Below are 22,190 nucleotides of genomic sequence, written 5' to 3'. Positions count from 1 at the left end.
AATTTAAATGCTGGGTTAGATCAAACGTTCATCTACTTCCCCCATCTGTCTCCTGTCAATGTCTAGCCAGATACCCTTGGAGAACTCAGAGGAAAAGCAAAACTGGAAACAGAATTTGCCTGCCACTGGCTTCCAGCATCTGGTGATCAGAGGCATCATTGGGAAATAAGCAACTCAGGAGCATTCATTGCAACATACTATACTTAGGACTGCCTCTGAAGGAGTCTGGGAAACTTTAGCTGGTGCAGAATTTGGTGGTCAGGTTGCTCACTGGGCCAAGACAGCTTGAGTATGTAACACTGATCCTTGCCCAACTGCCCTGACTGCCAATTAGTTTCTGAGCCCAATTCAAAGTGCTGGTTTTGACCTATAAAGCCTTAAATAGTTCAGGACTGCAATACCTCAAGGACCGCTTCTCCCCATGTAAACCATTCCGACTCTTTGTTCAACATCTGAGGCCCATCTGCATGCACCTCCTCCATGTGATGTATGAAGGGAAGCAACACGAGAATAGGCCTTTTCTGTGGTGGCTCCCTGTTTGGGGAATGCTGATTAACATTTTAAATATATTTGCGGGAGGAGGGTTATTGGTTTGTTTCTGTCATAGTTCTTTTTTTTATTGAACTGCCCTGTGATATTTGGGTGAAGGGCAGTTTATACAATTAATTAATTAATTAATTAATTAATTATACTGCCTTCAACTGTGTAGGCAAAGCATAGCCATCAGGGCTAGCAGCTACTGACAGCCTTATCTTCCTCCATGAATTTGTCCAATGCTCTTTTAAAGCCATCTTGGTTGACGGGAGTGAGTTCCATAGTTTAACTATGAACTGAGTGATGATGTACATAGGAAAAACTTGCCCCGCCTCCCGCTTAATTTACCCACTCGGGCAGGTGGAATGACTCACAGCTCTTAATTAAGCAAAAAAGAAGAAACAAATATATAATTCAAACAAACACATCACTTTTGGACAATGTTGGCGCTCCCCAGAGATGCAAAGAAATATGTGTCTGCACACCTAAGGGAACAATATACGCTCTACTAAAGTAATCAAACACATGGAGAAGCAAGCTAGGGTGTCACTTCCAAAAACGGGCTCAGACAATACGCAAAGTAGGTCATCAAGCCGGTGGAGAAAAACAGCAGCCGCCTCTGAATGAAGCCAGCAAGAGATCTGGTCTCAGGGCCAGGAAGTCTTTGGGAATGTGGAGGGTGAGAGAGCCAAGCAAATAAAATCTGTACTGAGCTAGACACCATAAAGAAGGCTGGTCGCCGAAGAATTGATGCTTTTGAATCATGGTGCTGTAGGAGACTCTTGAGAGTCCCATGGACTGCAAGAAGATCAAACCTATCCATTCTTAAGGAAATCAGCCCTGAGTGCTCACTGGAAGGACAGATCCTGAAGCTGAGGCTCCAATACTTTGGCCACCTCATGAGAAGAGAAGACTCCCTGGAAAAGACCCTGATGTTGGGAAAGAGAAGGGGACGACAGAGGACGAGATGGTTGGACATTGTTCTTGAAGCTACGAGCATGAGTTTGACCAAACTGCGGGAGGCAGTGGAAGACAGAAGTGCCTGGTGTGCTCTGGTCCATGGGGTCACAAAGAGTCGGACACGACTAAACGACAACAAAATTATTTTAGAACCATGAGGACTAGGACCTTCCAGGACTATAGGGCAGTGGCATAGCATCTCCTTTGCAAGCAGAAGGTCCCAGGAGAGATGAGAATGTCCCCTGCCTGAAGCCCTGGACAGTTGCTGCCGGTCAGTGTAGACAATACTGAGCTAGATGAACCAACAGTCTGACTGATGAACTAACAGTCTGAAGCTGTTCAAGGCAGCTTCCTAAAAAAAAAAAGGAACTACTTTTTTCCCAACTGTCTAAAAACTTCCTAAATAAACACGAGAGGGGGGGGGGCGGGGAGAGAGAGAGAGAGAGAGAGAGAGAGAGAGAGAGAGAGAGAATATGATTCTGTTGCATCGTCCTCTGGAAGCTGAGCGGCTTCTGAGTTATGGCTAAACTACCCCCTCCAAACTTCCCTCCTCCTGCTTGCCTCCCCCTCTTCCCCCAAACTATCACAGCAGTCCCTTGATTAAACAATGTCCTATTCTGTACTTGCGAATTATGTAAGGATGAGCCCCACATCACATGCTTACGGCAAAGCACCCAAAGGGAGGCAGGCAAATACAGCTCTCTCTGTGTGTAGTTCCTATTTTATTAGCCCATCATTCAGAAGTGGCTACTGGCATGGCTAGTTGCACAAGCCTGGAGAACCCCAGTGATATATTAACATTTTTATTTCATTTTATAATGTACATAGGACACAGAGAAGAGTTATAATAGCAGATAAATCACAAAATCATAGAACTGCAGAGTTGGAAGGGATGCCCAAGGGTTATCTAGTACAACGAAGGAATCACAGCTAAAGAATCGAGGGCAAGTGACCACCCGATCCTCTGCTTAGAAACCTCAAATGAAGTAGAGTGCTTATCTTTTAATGCTAATTGAAAGATGGAAAAACCTATAAAATAGGCTTGCGGAGTGAGTACAGCCCGTTGCATGTGGGGTTAAAATAACCAAGTCTAGAACACCAGCGTTATCAAATTATCAAGTCAAGTTCCAGATTTTTATCTTCCTTCTTCTATTTTCCTTGGTTTCCTCTGCTCTGGGCCATTATTGGGATTATACATACATGGATGTGATGACTGGGCTGGTGAAGGACCCTGTGTGTGAGGCAGGGAAGGGAGGATCTCCCAAGGTGAGAGGCTGGGAGAAGAAGGGGGAGCTCCCAGGTGAGAGATGGGAGGATCCATCCCTTTCTGTGGGTGACAAGGGTTCAGAGCTACCTCTGCATTTTCCTTTTTTCCCCAGTTTTTGTTTTTATTTAGTTTGTTTTTTATTGTATTATGCAAAAAACCTTAATAAAATCTTATGAAAATCTAGTTCCAGATTTGCCAGGCTTGTGACGAGGGCTGTCTTGAAAATAATGGCTCCGTTGTCTATGTTGTAAAGGAATGTCTAATCCTATAGAAAGCACCTGGAGGTTCTAGTCCTTGTCAAAATCTCAAAATCTGCAGAGTTTTCTCCATTATAGCTACATTCCAGATTGAGTGGCACCAAGCACACAGTGTAAGTTTTGGGCTGTTTTCCAGTCAGTTGCTATTACTATTTGAGCTGCCAAGATGGTACATAAGACCAATTCATTGGTATCTCAGAAAATATTCAGTGAATTTTTGGACAACGAGCAATTGTTTCTTTGGCATTATTTATAATTTCTGACAAAATTAAATGCCAAAACACAGGCCACTGTTTTGATAGCTGTGATGCTCCTTGGAATGACAATCTGCTGTGGTACAGCTTTGTATTTGGGGGTGGGAGAGATTCTGGCAATTTTAAAGCTGGCAGCGAACAGCACAGGCTTACATTTAGGGTGTGGGGAGCAGAAGTGCCCCCCCGCTTTGCATTTCAAAGAAATGTGGTGAAATAGGAGGAGACTGGTTTGTATCTAGTTGCTGGATCCCCAGCAAGCCAAGAATTTAACAAAGGGAAAGACATGTCCATATTGGGACGTACAGGTAGCTCTCACTATCCAAACACTTGTTATATGAAAATTCACATATCCAAACACAAGGAATTAGTACCCAAACCTCCCTATACATCGCAGATTCAGATATCCAAACAGGCAGACCTGCATGTAGTACTGTAAACTAATAAGCAGCCTTAAACAAGCCTTACTTTTTCATGTTTTGCTGGTTTGTGGCAGCTGTTTCACCAGATACGCCTGGGGGTGGGGAGGTTGGACAGAGGAGAGAACATTTATTCTCTCCCTGTTTGCCTTTTGCAGAGGGTTTTCCATATTTCAATTTGGCCATTTTGGGGTCAAAATTCCATGGTCAGTGGGGAGTAATGTGGGCCTTAGTGAAGGTCACTGAACCACAATACAGTGGTACCTTGGGTTACAGATGCTTCAGGTTACAGACGCTTCAGGTTACAGACTCTGCTAACCCAGGAATAGTACCTCGGGTTAAGAACTTTGCTTCAGGATTAGAACAGAAATTGCGCAGCGGCGGCACGGTGGCCCCATTAGCTAAAGTGGTGCTTCAGGTTAAGAACAGTTTCAGGTTAAGAACGGACCTCTGGAACGAATTAAGTTCTTAACCCGAGGTACCACTGTACTGAAATGAAACCCCCATGTCCAGAGGCAGTCTACCTTAGCAAGAAGGGCAGCCCTACCTGGAGATGCTACCAGGGATTGAACCTGGGACTTCCTTCATGCAAAGCAGACCCTTTATTCTTGAGGTACAGCCTAAAATTAATAACCTAGTCCTCATGGTTCTGAATAATTTGAACAAAAACATAGGCATATGCACCCCGACACCCGCTTTGACCATGGAGGCCATCCATCGACAGCCCTCTCCTCCATGAGGTTGCCCAACCCCTTTTAAAGCCATCTAAGTTGTGGCCATTATTGCCTCCTATGGCAGCAAGCTTCACAGTTTAAGTGCTGCATGAATAAGTCCCAAATGCTGCAAGCTTTCCTAATAGGGGGACAAATGCAGCTACATGCCTTCTGGAATTTGCTCCTCCAGAAAAGTTATGGAGATTAGCCCTTGTTGCAGTTTATTTCTAGCTGAGAAGAGCACCCTGGCTATTTTTAGCAAGCCATGTCTGAAATACCGAAATTCCCAGAGGAGCGCTATGGATGCAATCACCAGAAACGGACCTGGCTTTCTCAAAATCAGCAGTAACCAACACATGCTGGAAGTTATCTGTTTCGCACATGCTCAGTCCGTTTGGGAGCTCAGTTAGGTATGAAGCTTGTGTGTGACTTTCTTTTAACACAGCATTGGGGCAACTTCTGTCTCTGTGAGGACAGTGAGATGATAGCTAAGACCTCTGTTCTGACAGCCAGTATGGTGTAAAGGTTGGGAGAGGCCAGGGTTCAGCTTACTGGGTGACCCTGGGACAGTCACTGCCTCTCAGCCTGATCTACCTTATAGGGTTGCTGTGGGAATCAATTGAGAAGGGGGAGAGTATTTACGTCACCTTGAGCTCAATCAATCAATAAAATATACTAACAGTTGTCATGATTCCAATTTAAAGCAGTATCATACAACTTTCAACAGTCATGGCTTCCCCCAAAGAATCCTGGGTGCAGAGAGTTGATAGGAAGCCCCCTATTTCCCTCACAGAACTACGACTCCCAAATGGTTTATAACATGTAATCCCTCTTCGCAGAAAAATCCCAAATCTCCTGCCTCCATTTTTTTTTGTTTACCTTTTCGACGTCTGCTTTTGTTACATTGATATCGGCGTCCATCTTTTCGAAATACTGCTGTGCCCTGTCCGCTTCTTTGCAGTCCCTTTCAAATCTTCTTTTACTCTGTTAAGGGAAAGGCAGTGTTGCGTAGTGGTTAGAGTGCCAGACTAGAACCTGGGAGATCAGGGTTCGAATCCCGTCTACTAGGCCATGAAGTTTGGTCCAGCTGGGTGTGACCTCTCAGTCTAACATACCTCACAGGGTCATTGTGGGGATTAAATGGGGAGGAGGAAAACTATCTAAGCCACCTTGAGCTGCTTGGAGGAAAGGTGGGATACAAATGTAAATAACAACAATAATAATAATAATAATGGAAGGGAATAAGGTTTGAGCAAGGAATTCCCTGTCTCTTGACATCAGGCATTGCTGTACCCTTTTAAAAAAAAATGTTTTGTTTAAGCAAGCTTATGTAGAAAGCTATGTGTTTTAATCTCTTTTCACTAATTATCTTTGGAATGCTTGCAATGGGCTTTCAATTATGATTTTGATGTTTTGCTCCTCACATAAACTGCAATCAAGCAGTATATAAATGTAGTGAAATAAAGAATAAATAAAATAAGATATGGCTCAGGAGCACAACACCTAACCCACTTGACTTGCCTCTTCTGGAAAGAATGTTTCTGGACCTCGTGGAGATTGTCTGAGACCCTTCCTTGTGTGAAACCCCTGCGTAAGACCCACCAACGTCAGGAGGGGGGCTTTTTTAAACTCACCGATTCAAGCTGCTTCCAGCAAGTTTCGATGTGCTGCTGAGCTTTTCTGCCGTCATGAAAGTGCTGTTGTAAAACCATAGCAAAGAGTTATTAAGGAACTGTACTGAGACAAAAACGTATGTACACCTGTTTGCCCTACATTTATTTATTACATTTAGACATATGATATGCAACAGTTACACAAAATGAGATTTAAAATAAAACTGTATACACTCAGATAAACGTTTCTCAATATATTATCAAGTTGTGTTAAATTATGTTTAATAATGTATATGCTTAGATTTTTGACCATTAATAAAAGGTTATTTTGAATCAATAACAATGTTAAGTTATAGGGGTTTATAGGAATTTATAGGGAGTAAGGAAGAAAATTACCGTATTTTTTGCACCATAACACTCACTTTTTTCCTCCTAGAAATTAAGGGGAAATGTCTGTGCGTGTTATGGAGGGAATGCCTACGGGTGGCATGCCTACGGATTTTCCTCCTCTAAAAACTACGTGCGTGTTATGGTCGGGTGCGTGTTATAGAGCGAAAAATACGGTAAAACATGTTTCATGCAAGTCAAACTACGGTGTAAACTATAGGTACTGTTCTGCTGTATGCCTCATGGTTCGTATAATCAATAAAATAATACCAAACTGCATAAAAATAGCCATGTTTCTTTTGGCCTCTTGCTAATTTTAATTTTTGTGTCAGTTTTTCCAATAATGCTGTAAACCAAATTGCATTATATTATTGGTCCACGGTTAATAATTGCAATGATTTCCATGTCCTGGCAATGGTTGTTCTTGTAGTGGTTAATAAATGTGTTATGAGCTCTTTATTTCCAGTTTGCAGCATATCATGACTATACAAATGAAGTAGAGCTGGTCCTGAAGTAATCGGAAATGCTTTTAATTAAAGACATTTCTGTAAATACATTTTAACAATATATTTATATTTTTGGACACTATCACCACATATGCTGATATGTCCTTGTAATGGGACATCCTCTCGAACACATGGGATAACTGTTCGATTTTATATAGAATAGGCGTCTTTATGTAAAGTACAATTATACCTCGGTACTTGAACGGATTGGCTCCTGAACAAATCGGCTCCCGAACGCAACAAACCTGGAAGTAAGTATTCCAGTTTGCGAACGTTTTTTGGAAGCCAAATGTCTGACACTGCTTCCGCAGCTTCCAATGGAGTGCAGGAAGCTCCTGCAGCGAATCGGAAGCTATGCCTTGGTTTTCGAATGGTTTCAGGAGTCGAACGGACTACCGGAACAGATTAAGTTTGAAAACCAAGGTACCACTGTACCAGTTGTGCACAATTTTAAGTGCTCTTTATTTTGTTGTTGCCCATATAGATTTATATAGTGCTTTTGCCCATAGCCTCTTCTTCGATTTTTAAATTCCTGTTCAATTCCCACAGATTCCAAAATTTTGCTGAGGGCAAAATGGAACCTCTATAATAGATTTATACAAATATGACATTAATCCTTTTGTTATTATATCTTCTTGAACAAATATTTTTTCATATATTTTTAATTGTCTTATGGCTTCATTTTTAACCTGAGAATTTGTTTAAAAGGACTTTAACTGGTGACCTAATGGCCATGGTATTTCATTATTTTCATTATTTCAATACTTTCATTATGGAAAATGGAAGATTATGAAATATGTATGAGCATTATCATTTTATGCAACGGTATTATTTTTTGAATTAAAAAACAACAACAGCTAAGTCAGTCCAGTGGTACCTCAGGTTACAGACACTTCAGGTTACATATGCTTCAGGTTACAGACTCCGCTAACCCAGAAATAGTGCTTCAGGTTAAGAACTTTGCTTCAGGATAAGAACAGAAATCGTGCTCCGGCGGCGCGGCGGCGGTGGGAGGCCCCATTAGCTGAAGTGGTGCTTTAGGTTAAGAACAGTTTCAGGTTAAGAACGGACCTCCAGAATGAATTAAGTTCTTAACCTGAGGTACCACTGTATAACCCACCTATTTCTATATTCCCAGTCATAGAATCATAGAATTGTAGAGTTAGAAGGGACCCAAAGGGCCATCTAGTTCAACCCCGGGCCTTAGTTTGCCTACCCATGCACTATACAATGCTCTTAAAATTTAAGGAGGAGGAGGAGGAGCAGCAGCAGCAGGAGGAATGCATTGCAATGATCAGTGAAGATCTCCCGGTGTTGCCTTTCAGTTAGGTCTATTATCATCTGTGCATGTACATGGACAAATGATTTGGAGTACAGTCATACCTCGGGTTGAAGTAGCTTCGGGATGAGTATTTTTGGGTTGCGCTCCATGGCGACCCGGAAGTAACAGAGGGTGCTACTTCCAGGTTTCGCCGCTTGCGCATGCGGATGCTCAAAATGTCACGTGCATGCGTGGAAACGGCAAATTGCGACCCGCGCAGATGCGGGTTGCATTCGCTTCAGGATGCGAACGGGGCTCCGGAACAGATCCCATTCACATCCAGAGGTACCACTATACTCCAACTATCTTCTGAAGTTCCATTATATGTAACAGAACTTGCACCCCACTCTGTTGAAACTGGAGCCCCTTATGTTTTCAATGTCCCTAAACACTTAGCTTTGGAGCAAACACAACTCCTCAAGTGTCCTTTCTACCCACCTTTTCCAGAGTTACCCTAGGAGCCCATCCTCAGTGGCTGACTCAGCTCCTTTCAATTCTGATAGGCTCCAATGACACATTAATTGGAAAGCTCTAGGAGGCAGGGACCCAGCTTCAGAAACAGCAATGGGTCTACGACCCTAGACCACTACACCTCTGCCTCCAGATGTTAGTCTGGAATGATGGGAGTTGCACCACATTGGCCACCCCAGCCCTAACTGGAAAGGGGAACATTTTTTGGTTGTCTAACTTCTGCTCTGATATTACTGGGTCTCAGTTAAGTCATGCCCATAATTTTTGGTAGATCTACTCAAGAGTATCTTAGCCAGGTTACCATACTCATACCTACAACGAACACTCAATTAAAGGCCAGCTGAAGCCATAAAAGGCAATGCAGCTGGATTACGGCAAGAGCTGAAAGAGTCATCGTTTCCCATTAACTCTGATGACACCCGTCCTGTGCCAATCTTTTCTACCACATGGAGAATAATTATCTCCTTTTAAAAAAAAGGAAAATCCAGCATCCACTGCAATACAGCATTAGAAAAAATACATTCTGAATATGAATTCCTCTTCTCTGGAGCTGCTTCACTGTCACATCAACCTGTGGGATATTTTAATACCTGCTAAGCAGATAAAAGTAAGGCAGCTTACACCGCCTGCAACTCCTGGGGGGATTGCAATACACGCTCGCCTGCTCTCCTCCAGGGCTAATGTTTCTTTCAAAGCACACTAAGGCTCAGGGGCCTGTTCCAGATAGATCCAGAATGGGAAAGAGAAATATACGTATTTATTTAACTGGACATTGCCTGATTGACAATCATAGAATTGCAAGAGACCCCAATGATAATCTAGTCCAACCTCCTGCAATGCAGGAATCACATTATTTATAAATGTGGAATTAATGGGTTGCATCCGGTGCTAGCCCTATTCAAATCTACAGAATTTAAGGGGTCTGACTAACTTAGCCCTATTAGAGTAGATCCATTGGAACTAATAGGCTTAAGCTAGTCATGCCCATTGAATTCAATGGGTCTACTCTGAGTAGGTCTAGTATTGGATACAACTCCCCCCCCCCCTTTTTAGTCAAGTTTAATTTGTAATATTTTATTTCCTGGTGTTTAAGAGGATATTCCCTTTAGCTGATACTATGTTTTATGAAGTGAGATTTCCCTTGTGTTGGTTCCCTTGTGGGGTGAATGTGATGCTTGCTTTCATGATAAAAAGGATGTTCTATTGGTGGCCATCATTGCTTCTTGCAGGAGCAAATTCCACAGTTTAACTATGAACGGTGTAAAGAATGACTTCCATTTATCTGTCCTGTTTTGTAACAGTAAAAGGTAAAGGGACCCCTGACCATTAGGTCCAGTTGTTGTCGACTCTGGGGTTGCGGCGCTCATCTCGCTTTATTGGCCGAGGGAGCCGGCATACAGCTTCCGGGTCATGTGGCCAGCATGACTAAGCCGCTTCTGGCGAACCAGAGCAGCGCATGGAAACGCCATTTACCTTCCCGCCGGAGCGGTACCTATTGCTCTACTTGTACTTTGACGTGCTTTCGAACTTCTAGGTTAGCAGGAGCAGGGACGAGCAACGGGAGCTCACCCCGTTGTGGGGATTTGAACCGCCAACCTTCTGATTGGCAAGTCCTAGGCTCTGTGGTTTAACCCACCCGCGTCCTTTTGTAACAGTAGGCAATGACTAGAGAAAACTGGGTCCCTTTAATTGGAGCATCATATTGTGATATGGGTACTGCTAGGAACCAGGCTGCACCTGGTGCTACTACTATAGAAAGGTCTCAGCTCCAGCTTGTTCTTGGCTGGAGCAACTTAGAATCGCAGTGTTGGAAGGACCCCAAGGGCCACTCAGTCCAACCCCCTGCAATGCACAGCAAATGAATCCCTGGCAGATAGTCACCCAACCTCTGTGGAAAAAATCTCCAACAGAGTCTACCAGCTTCAGAGGCCATCTGTTCCACAGTGGAACAGCACTTAGTTCTTCCTGATGTTTAGCTGGAACCTCCTTTCTTGTCATTTGAATCCATTGGTTCAGGTCCTACCCTCTGGAGCAGCAGGGGGGGAAAGCTTGCTCTGACTTCCAAGTGATGGCCCCTCAGATATGTATCACTTGGCTGCAAGCCTTGGAAGACCAGCTTCCTGCCTTGTAGACCTTTTCCCACCTGGCCTGGCAGGGCCCCGAATGACTCCAGCTACAAAAGCTGAGGCTGCTGAACAGATTCAAGGGGCTTTAGTTGGGAGGGTTGTTGCTATTATTGCTATTAATTTTTTGCACCTTTATTTTAGATCTTATTATGATTTATGTGGAAATCGTTTGATCTGGTTTGTATGCTTTATTTATGACAACTTTTAAGAGTTTTTTCATGTTGTAAGCCACCTTGAACATGCCTCAACTATGGAAAGGCAGCATAAAAATAAAATGTTGCATGGATGTATGTATGTAAGATGGCTATCACATCTCCTCTCAGTTTCCTATTTTCCAGGCTAAACATATCCAGCTCCTGCAACCATTCCTCATAAGGCTTGGTTTCTATACCCTTTATCATCTTGGCTGCCTGCCTCTGCACACCTTCCAGCTTATCAATATCCTTCTTAAAGAAGCATATTCAGAGCTCGGTACTCCCCAAAGCACAGCCTCAGATCCAGCCCAACCTCATTCCACCTCGCCTTGTATCCAGCTTTTAAACCTGACCTCCCAAAAATGTTACTGGGAGCAATGAGGGCAGGATGGTGGATGAACCATCCCAGAGGCCTTTGCTTCTGTTTTGTTTTACTGTACTTAATTTCCTGGATATCAAACCTTCCAGGCAACTACGGGGGGTGGGAGTGGGGGAGCCAGCAACTTCACATTTTCCACAGCTAAAATAGCTGCCTGGCCAAAACAAAAGATATTTTAATTCAGTGTGATCTGTAATTCTCATTTTTCCAGGTTGCGAAATACGTAAGAGACAAGAGATTAATCCCAGTCTGGGCACAGAGAAAGTCTTTTCTGAGGCCGCACAGAAAAGCTTTTTAAAAACAATATCATAATAATGGTGCAACAAGGTACTAAAACCAAAGATTAGTGGGGGATGAAACCCAGGGATGGGAATAGTAAGTTTTAAACAGTTTAAACTATACTGCTATTATTTCAAGCACTTGGAAAGGAATAAAGGGTACAAATCCCCCCCTCCCCACCTAGGATGGTGCACAGTCCATCCAACTAGATCCAGGTTCCCAAATTGCCCTGACTGAGGGAACACCCAAATCTACCTGGATCCAGTCCTGAAATCATTCACTCGCAAGACTAATGCTTAATCAGGGTTTTTAAACTCCTAATTAATGTGATTGGGAAGGGGAAGGAGATGCTGTGCCTCCACCTCCCTGGACAACTGCAGGATTGAACCCTCTGCTCACCAGCTGGTGATCCAATCCTGCTGGGTGCTGCCTCTCCAGGGTGCTCCCTGTGGTGAGCTGGTGAGTGGAGAGGTCAATCCTTATCAGTTTTGAATGCACCCACATTTCTCTGCTGGAAAAAGGTGTGCTCAGCACAAGCTTCTACTTCCTACCCAAGATAGCATAAGAAGAGCCTTCTGGATTAGGCCAGTGACCCATCTAGCCCAACATCCTGTTCTCACAGATGCCCCAATGGAAACCCACAAGCAGGACCTGAGTGAAAGAGCAACCCTTTCCCCTCCTGTTCTTTCCAGCAACTCATATTCAGAAGCATTTCTCCTCTAACAATGAAGGGAGAGCATAGCCACCGTGGTTAATAGCCATGGTTGCCTTCTCCTCCTCCATGAATTTGCCCAATCCTTCTTTAAAGCCATCCAAGTTGGTGGCTTTCACTGTGTCCTTTCAGAGTTCCACAGTTTAACTCTGTGCTGTGTGAAGAATCCTTCCTTTTATGTGTCCTGAAATCTTCCAACCTCCACCTTCATGGATTCTAGTCCATGAGTTCTTGCATTATGATGGAGAAAATCTTTTCTCTTTCCACCCTTTCTTTGCCTTGCACAATACAGTGGTACATCTGGTTACAAACTTAATTCGTTACAGAGGTCCGTTCTTAACCTGAAACCGTTCTTAACCTGAGGTACCACTTTAACTAATGGGGCCTCCCGCTGCTGCCGCCGCCACACAATTTCTGTTCTCATCCTGAGGTAAAGTTCTTAACCCAAGGTACTACTTCCAGGTTAGCAGAGTCTGTAACCCGAAGTGTTTGTAACCTGAGGTGTTTGTAACCCAAGGTACCACTGCAATGCCCTATAACGGTTCTGCAGTGGGTTTTCACAAGACTTGGCCAAAGCCTGGATCTCTGCAAACTGGCCCAAGTTTGGGCTTTGGCCTTCAGCCAAATCTGGTGCACAGCCCTAATTTCTTCACTCGTGAGGCTTCAAGACAAACAGGGCTTTTAAAAGGAATTTATTTTAACTGCATCAAGCATCCCCTTCAAGGGATGAATTTATTTTATGCCTCAAATGCAGAGAGGAAGCCAACAGATACCCAATATCCTTGCTAAATATTCAGAGAGATTTCTTCAGTTGAGTCACTGTAAAGTGCGTTTGTGTGTCTGTTTTTAAAATCAGTTGGTAAGCAACTAATGTGTTTGTTTCTCACAATGACAGATTTTGGAAACTTGACATCAACTCTCTCCATATCAACATAGTCCAAAACACTGAGTGTGTCAGACTTTGAAGATCCATGGTTCATACCGCAGCTGAAAGTCCTAGGTGGACAATTTTTACCTCTGCGCAATAGGCTCATTTCTTCACAACTCTATCCTCTAACCAGTCAAGCCATCACAACAAGCGATTATCATTTAAAGTTTCCACCAGGTAGCATATGATCACTTGAAAGGAAGTGTGGTGTAGTGGTTTGAGTGTTGCATTTGGACCAGAGAGACTAGGGCTGGGCAGTATCAGCTTTTCAACATCGCGGTATATCACCAGCCAAACATCACGGTCTGGGGATATACCACGAAGTTGAAAAGACAAGCTGCACTGGCCTCAGACCGTGAGGCACCGGGTAAAATTGCTGCAGCTCTCACTGCGTGAGCTGAGGCGGTTTCACCCCAGCACCTAGTGGGCTGGGACAAGGTGGCTTGTTTGTACAGCTCAGCTGGGGCGCGACAGGGCTCCTGATCCCCAACTGAGCCATCCCCGGTATTGTCCCCCCCCCCGAGTGGGAGACAGTGTCAGGCTGGGGGATCCTTTAACTGCTCAGCTGAGGGGAGTGGCCGAGCAGTTTAAAGATGCAGAGAGAGGAACAAGCTGTATTGGTGCCTCACTGATGCAGCTTTTTTCTCCCTCTGCACAGTATGAGGGCAGAATGGGGTGGAAGAAGTTGCTAGTAGAGGGACTCAGGAGCGGTGGTCATTTCACCAGTGAAGCCAACATCGCAGTCTGCTCCTCATACCAGTCCTGGGTGATATATTGATATATCTCCCAGGCCTAAGAGATACCTTGGTTGAAATCCTCACTCAGCCATGAAGCTCACTAGGTGACTTTAGACTGTACACTCTCCACCTAACCAACATCTAAGAGTTGTTGTGAAGAATAAAATAGAATGCGAGGAGGGAAATAATAATTCTGACTTTGGTAGTCATGGTGAGGATCAAACAAAACTATGCCAGTGTAGCTCTCCTCTTGATCACTAGAAAAATTACGCAGCTCACCAGAAACTTGGGTTGATTGTTTTAAAAGTGGAAGTCAGGAAGCAAAGTTCTACAATCTATACTTCATGCAGAATCACAATGTACACCCAAATTTTGTACATCATGTTCAGGACCAGTAGACCACACACACACACACACAAAAAGAAAAACAGAAGAAGAGCCTGCTGTATCGGGCCACTGGCCCATCTAGTCCATCTTCCTGTTCTCACTTTGGCCAACCAGATGCCCCAATATGAAGCCTGCAAGCAGGACTTGAGCACAAGAGGACTCTACCCTCCTATGGTTTCCAGCACCTGGTCATTCAGAAGCATAGCTACCTCCGACTAGGGAGGCAGAGTGTAGCCATTGTGGCAAGTAGCCATTGATAACCATCTTCTCCTTGAATCTGTTCAATACTCATTTAGAGCCACTCCAGTTGGTGGCCATCATTGTCTTCCATAGCTTAACTGCACTGTGTGAATGAGTCCTTTCTTTCCATCTGTCCTGAATCTTCCAACATCCAACTTCATTGAATGCCTATGAGTTCAAGTGCTATAACAGAGGAAGAAAAACTTTTCTCCATCCCCTTTTTCCACGCCACACATGATTTCATAAACTTCTATCATGTCGCCTCTTATTCACCTTTTCTCCAAACTGAAAAGCCCCAAATGCTGCAACTCTTCCTCACAGGGAAGTCACACCATTTCCATCATCATTTCAGTTGCCCCTTTCTGAACCTTTCCGATCTCCATGATATTCTTTTCAGTGAGGCAACCAGAGAAGGCCCTCTGTCCTTCTTTGCACCCACAAGGAAGCTACTCCAAACTCAATGTCTCACAAAAGGATAACGGTTGCCAGCATGACATCAGCTGAGCTCTCTCTGCGTGTGCAAAACACAATGACTCACGGTGCAATCCCAACGATGGAGCTGCCTTGGACATGAGCAGATGTTTTAAATAATCAAAACATAAAGCACTGCAATAGATGCATCCCAAAACAAGCGGGGGGGGGGTTGAGGGTGAGGCAGGACCGAGCAGCTTGTGCTGCTGTATTGAGCAAGGATCATGTGAAATATTTTGCTCATGAAAGGTTCCATTAAAAAAATAAAAACGAAAAAGCCTCATTTGTATTGAAGAAACAATTGGTTAATTGTCCCCACAAGGCACTGTTTGGATTTACTAGTCAACAGACGAATAATCTTGGCTGGAGCTGGAGCAAACACTTTGACTGATTATTTATGGACATTTCCTGCAAACCTCTTTGAAAATCAAAATGAAAAACAAAATTAAGGAAAGCATCCCTGCATTTTCCAGTCAATGGGTCGTTACTGTCAATTTCAGTTTCTGATCGTTTGTCTGCTAATCTTAAATTTCAGCAGCTCTCCATATCTCCACATTGGATTGCAATCAAAAACTTTTAACCTCAAACTTAGCAGGGATGGTGCCTGGTTGACTTCCAGTGGGAGGGAGTTCCACAGAGTCAGGCCCATGACACTGAAGGGTATGCTTTATCGTTGGCACAAATTATGCTTCTGGCCCAAGTGGGGTCACTAATAGTTGCTTCACAAATGAGCTCATTGATCAACTCAGGACGTACAGGACAAGGCAGCCCCGAAGGTAATATGAATCAGCACTCATGGAAATGTGGATTCTGAGATGTGACAATAATAAGAACCCTGCCGGATCAGGCCAGTGGTCCACCAAGTCCAGCATCCTGTTCTAACTATGGCCAACCAGGTGCCCATTATGGAAAAGCCAGTAGCAGGATTCAAGAACAAGAGCACCCTCCCCCTGCCCTGCAGTTTCCAGTTTTCTTAATTCAGAAGCAATACTGTCTCTAACCATGGTGGCAGAGCATGGACATTGTGGCTGGTAGCCATGCCATATAGGCAAAGGACAACTATCTGGGGACAGGAATGACATCAGCCTCTCCCCCTATACACACACACAAGCTGAGGTCCATTTGAGCCTACTCTTCATCAGCCACATCTATAATTCTCCCTATTTTTGGATCAAAGCCCTTCACACAACAGTGCAAAAGGGATCACAGGTACTGTACAAGGTCTTCAGAACAATCCATGCACACAAAGGGGTGGGGCGGGGAGACACTTTTCTCCACAGACACTTGCTCATCATGTAATGGATTCGTTGGGACTTGAGCCAGGTAAGAAATAACCTTCACCATGTTTCTCCTTCCTCTGCAGCAACGGCAGACAGATGAATAGATCAAACACTCTGGTCCAGCCGAAGAGGGTCTTTCACTTTCAAACTGTTAACCACAGGTAATATCACTTGGCCACTGGATCAGGTCAAAAAGGTACCATCCAGTCCAGAATCCTGTTCTCACAGTGGTCAACCATTGTGGGAAGTCCCCAAGCAAGAGAATGGTTGTTGCTCAGTACAGTGGTACCTCGGGTTAAGAACTTAATTCGTTCTGGAAGTCTGTTCTTAACCTGAAACTGTTCTTAACATGAAGCATCACTTTAGCTAATGGGGCCTCCCGATGCCACCGGAGCACGATGCCACCCGAGGTACTATTTCTGGGTTAGCGGAGTCTGTAACCTGAAGCGTATTTCTGTTCTTATCCTGAAGCGAAGTTCTTAACCCGAGGTACTATTTCTGGGTTAGCGGAGTCTGTAACCTGAAGCGTAGGTACCACTGTATTCAGAGATAGACTAACTTTGAAGATGGAGGCTCCTTTCTTAACTATCATAGTGAAGAAGAGCTCTGTGGGATCAGCACAAAAGGCCATCTAGTCCAGCACCCTGTTTTCACAGTGGCCAGCTAGATGCTTCGAAGAGTAAGTCAGCAAGCAGGACATGGGCTCAACAGCAATGCTCTCCTCACTTGTTATTATGAATAATAATGATGATGATGTTGAAATCTTTAATGTGTCCCCACACAAGAGTTTTTGGAATTGCTGGTATGATTTTAAAAATGACAATTTTCTGCATTCCCGTCCCATTCTCTCAACTGGTCCGGCAATGTGGGAAAGAAACCTGTCAGAACAATAATCCAGGCAGGCCTCAGACGTCAGAGGGAAGAAGCTAATGGTGCAGATCTCCCCCACCCCCACCCCAGCTGTAGGCCTGTGCTGAATTCCATGTTATTGTCTTCAAGAAAGGCCCCTTTGATTTTAGTCGTTTGACTGTTTCCAGTCAGATGAGGCCTCAACACAATGTTCAATGGCACGTTTTCTATCGGTTGCTCTGTTGTTCATAACCCAATGCTGTTTATGTCAGCGGGGTCAGACTTGGGACGCGATAAAAAATGTTATACTGGGCCATGTGCTGTAGTCAAGGTAGAATTCGGACCACTGGGATGGGCATTCTAGAACCAGGGGTGGGCTAGCCTGAGCTTAATTTCAGGCAGGCCGAGGCCTAGTTTCATGTAGGCAACAAGAAGAGAAAAATCAGGTGTGGATGGAGAGAGAAAGGGGTTGGTAAGAATGCAAGAGAGAAAAGAGGCTGCCCCCGCCCACTTTTCAAATCTGCCCCACCCACATTTCAAACCTGCCCCACCCACTTTATATCTGGCTCCACCCACATGCATCTCTCATGGACATGATGTTAAGTGCTCACAGCGCCACGGACTGAACCCAACATCAGTCATATTCAGAGCAGCCCAGCTGAAAGTAGTGGACTTGAGTCCCTGACTTTCAACTTCCTCTCAGGAGAAGTTTGTTGGATACAACCCCGTGTGAGTAAAAGCAGGAGAGATTAGCCTGCTATCATGAAATTCCTAAGGTGGATTCCTGAGCCAGAAAGCAAGAGATTCAACAAACCACCCACTCAATAGATATACTGGCGATGAGCAAAGGCATCACACTCAAATTCAAACGTCACAAGGTGGGTGGTACTGTTTTGACTCAATCAGAGATTCTAGTCCTCATGGAGGTGATCTAGATGCCAGTGCCTTTCCTCCAGGGCTATCTGGGGTGTATTTTTTTCTGCTGAAAATCTGTGTTTCTCATGGGTGCCATCTAGGCTGCAATCCAAGTCCAGCTACTTGACTTGAGCAATCCACCAGGCCCTATAAAGGCAAGCTTTGGGACCAGAGGCTTCGGTCTGAGCAACTTGCCTTGCTGCAATAGGTTCTTGGAAGACTAAAGCTTGTTTCCTTTGGAACTTGCCTGCCTGCCTGAGATCACACTATTTGCGTCTGGCCCTCCAAACCTCTGGTCTTAGTCTAGCCCAGAAGAGGCAAAGGCGTGGCCCTTCAGATGTTGCTAGACTACAACTCCCATTATTCCTAACCACTGACCATACTTGCTGAAGCCAATAGGAACTGGAGTCCAACAATTTGGGGGGACGGACACACCCATTCCCATCACTGCACCATTGTCCTAGTCTTTCAAGAAGAACGTAAGAGTCTGGCCACTGGATGAGGCCAGTGGCCAATGAGATGCCACTTCTGCCTGGGATGCTACTCTTCCTATGTGCGGGGATTTTTTTTAAAATTTTGAAATGGAAGAACATTCCATTCTATGAGCCTTCACTTTCCGGATGAAGTCCGTACACAGTTTGCCCCCCAACAGTTGTAGCTGCTGAAGAATGAGATCTGCCCCCAGGATCGCGTGATGCTGTTGTCCTGGACAAAGGTACTGAAATGTTGACCCTTGGGAATGCACTTGGTGCTCACCATCCATAGTTGGGTTCTGTGTCAGTCCCAACCAGCCACTAAGAGGTGCACAAACCTTTCAAACTTGCTTTTCTGGCTTCACCCAGAAGCCAGGAGGAATCAGATGAAAATAACAAATAGCTGTGGTTCCTTGCATTATAAGGGATTGGACTAGATGACTGCTAGGGGGTGCCTTCCAACTCTAGTTCTAGGATTCTATGACCTCTGAAGGTGTGGACTCTTCTCCATTGGAAGTTTGTGAAGAGATGTTGCATAGCTATCTTTTCAGGATTCTTTAGCTGTGGTTCCTGCATTGCATGGAAAGTGGACTAGATGACCTACGGGTGACCCTTCAAACTACACAATTCTATGATTCAAAAATGTGGACTTTGCAAGGTATCACTGATGGGCAAATACTGGAATCCAAGCCAGCTAAGAATCCAATTCCTTGGATCGTTACCGGCTGCCAGCCACTGTTTACTTGAGAGAGAATATGTGTGTCATATTGCATTACGTAGCGGAGTTGGTTTATTATTTCAGCCTGTAATCATCCCTTTTACCCTACCGCGAGCTAATTGCACGTTTACATGGAGGAGGAGGAAAAAGAAAGAAAGGAGAGGCAGGAGAATCCTGCCTGGAAACCTGAAACCACTCATTGCCTCAACCCCCCTCTGATCCAGATCATAACCAAAAGCCTCTGTCTCCCACGGCGCCCTCAAGGCGTGAGCCGCTGCATTATTTATGCCTTACAGCAAAGGAACAACTGAGAGCCTATGTCTCAAAAGGGCTGCAGCAGGGTGGGACGGTGCGGGGGGGGGGGGAATTGGAAGAGCAGAGAAAGCACGGCTTGCTTTAGCATTCACCAGCTCGAGTGCTACAGCCAAAGCCAGGCGAGGCAAGTCCTTTACAGCCTTTAAGCATCCTTGTAAAACCAGCTGCTGCTGTGGGCACCAGTCGCCAGAGTATGCAGCCTTGCGCCAAGTCACAGGGCCGGTTCCATCTAGCCTCTCTCTCTTTCTCTGCGCCCCACAACTGCGCGCCACCCCCTCTCTCTGTGCACTACACTCCCTTTCTCTCTCTCATACATGACATGAAAGAGGGAGGGATTCCTCAGTCGTCCCAGTGAGTAACAACGGGACCCAGCTTCTGGAGGGCCACAAAAAACCAGCCTGGCTTCAGTCAGGGGCCTTACATCAAGTGAGGGTACAGGGTTTTCTTGTTACCTGTCCTAGGCCTTCATGACAGGAAGGGATACCATTCTGAATCAGGGGCAGGGATCTGTTTTAGCCCTCTGGTAGCTGTTGGGATTCCCAACAGCTCCAGCAAGCATGGGCAATGGTCACGGATGACTGCAGCTGTAGTTCAGTGGTATGCAGGGGGCCACTGGTTCCCTGCACCTGCTCTTAAGTACATATATCAGGAAGCAAGGGACCGCAAACAAATTGAGGGGATTGGGGTAGAGATTTGAAGAAAATTGAATCTACCATTTTCCTCTCCTGTTTCAACTCCTGGACGTAGCGGGCCAGTTCGGCGGTGATCTGGGAGGTCATGTTCTCCGAAACGACCTCATGCTGTCCTGCGTAGTCGTTCATCTCATTCAAAGTGGCTAAGAAGGCCTGGCAGGACGAATACCTAAAAAAACAGAACAACGCAAGGCGAACCACTCATTTAAAAGGAGAGGAGGAAAAAAATTAATTAAATTTAAAAGACACATTGCCCTTTATCCCTTGGAGATAATCGAGTTCTCTGCAAAGACAACGGCCGGTGTGGACCGTAAAGGATATTTATAAATGGGGTTGGGTTGTGGGGAGTCTACAGTTCAGTAGGCAGAACATTGAACTCTGCAGACTGAAGGTCCCAGATTCAGTAACTGGCACATTTCCCAGAGCTGGAAGACATGTCTCTGAGAACTTGGGATATGGTCAACTGAGGTACCGTTGGGGAAGAGCGGGCCAATGGAGTGACTCAGCATAAGGCAGAATTCAGACAGAACCGTTTTTCAGCCCAAGGGCCACATTGCCATCTGGGCAACATTCTGGGGGCTGCATGCCAAGGTTGGGCGGGGCCATAACAGAAAGTGGTGGGCAAATTAATGTAATTGAATACTGGTTTACCGTATTTTTCGCTCCATAGGACGCACCCGACCATAGGACGCACCTTGTTTTAGAGGAGGAGAACAAGAAAAAAAAATTCTCCTCCTCTCTGCGCAGCGCCCCTTCAGCGAAGTGGCAGGAGAAACAGAGCTCCTTCCATTTCTCCTCCTGCTTAGCTGAAGGGGCGCTGCGCCTTAGCTGAAAGGGCACCCACCCTTCAGCGAAAGGAACCAGTGCGCACCGACCCCTCTCGCTCTCCAGGCTTCAGTGAGTTCCTGCTGTGCTCCGGAGTTCCTACTGCACTCCAGAGGCTTCAGGTTCCTTTTGCTGAAGCCAAGGAGCCTGCATTCGCTCCGTAAGACGCACATACATTTCCCCTTAATTTTTGGAGGGGAAAATGTGCGTCTTATAGAGCGAAAAATACGGTATTTACAATACGGTAATACACCAGCTGCTCCCTAGAAAGAGGCTGAACATGCACGGGTTCGTTGGAAACTTACTTGTACTCATCTTCTTCTTTGGAGTTCTTTTTGGGTTGGTATTTTTTTGAAAGGTTCCTAAAATAATAATTAAAAAAGAAGCAAAATAAATAAAAATGAAATTTGCAATTGCCAGTGAATTTTCTACCCACCAGCTGTACTCAGTGAAGCTCTACTTTAAGCCACTGAAATTAACGTGCTTAAGTCTGTCATGCCAATCAATTCCAATAGGTCTACGCTGAGTGAGTCTAACTTAAGTGTTATAAATATTTTGTAAGGAGGCAAAAAACCTTCAGTTCTTTATCCAGTTTATTCTGCTGCCCTTCAATTGTTCTGAGGGTACTCTATATAGGGTGCATTCAGATGTAGCAAATATTGCATTAATTTTCCTGATTATTCCATTTTCTGCCCTATTTTCTAATGTTCCTTTCACACTGCAGTACCTGTTTCATTATGGAATGGTGGCACATCACACTAAATTTCATTTACACACTGGTGGGCGCAGCGTGACACAGCGACAGACGTCACTGAACGCCACTGCTCCCCTGCTCTTCCTGCAGATGTCAGCTTCTGTCCCCCCATGATTCTACCTCCCCCCCCCAAAAAAAGGGCAGAAAAGAACAGTATTGCTGTTGACTCCTGTGATTTTCTGGGTTAAGGGGACAGCAAACAGACACACACACACAC

At 44.9% G+C, this 22,190-nt stretch overlaps 1 protein-coding gene across 17 annotated transcripts in view; it reads right to left on the bottom strand.

The window, feature by feature from the left end:
- FNBP1 (formin binding protein 1) overlaps positions 1-22,190 on the bottom strand; it is a 114,631-nt gene that overhangs the window by 40,250 nt on the left and 52,191 nt on the right. For all 17 annotated transcript variants that reach the window (XM_053374113.1, XM_053374111.1, XM_053374114.1 and 14 more), the window contains exons 3-6: positions 21,525-21,581; positions 20,416-20,563; positions 6,036-6,098; positions 5,281-5,385 (exon numbers count right to left, since the gene is read on the bottom strand). In XM_053374113.1, coding sequence (XP_053230088.1) covers positions 5,281-5,385; positions 6,036-6,098; positions 20,416-20,563; positions 21,525-21,581 — 373 coding nt within the window. The remainder of the gene's footprint in view (positions 1-5,280; positions 5,386-6,035; positions 6,099-20,415; positions 20,564-21,524; positions 21,582-22,190) is intronic.

This window comes from Podarcis raffonei, chromosome Z (assembly GCF_027172205.1).
Source record: "Podarcis raffonei isolate rPodRaf1 chromosome Z, rPodRaf1.pri, whole genome shotgun sequence".
NCBI lineage: Eukaryota > Metazoa > Chordata > Lepidosauria > Squamata > Lacertidae > Podarcis > Podarcis raffonei.
Note: the sequence above shows the minus strand (reverse complement) of the source record. Positions and strands in the feature narration are given on the sequence as shown.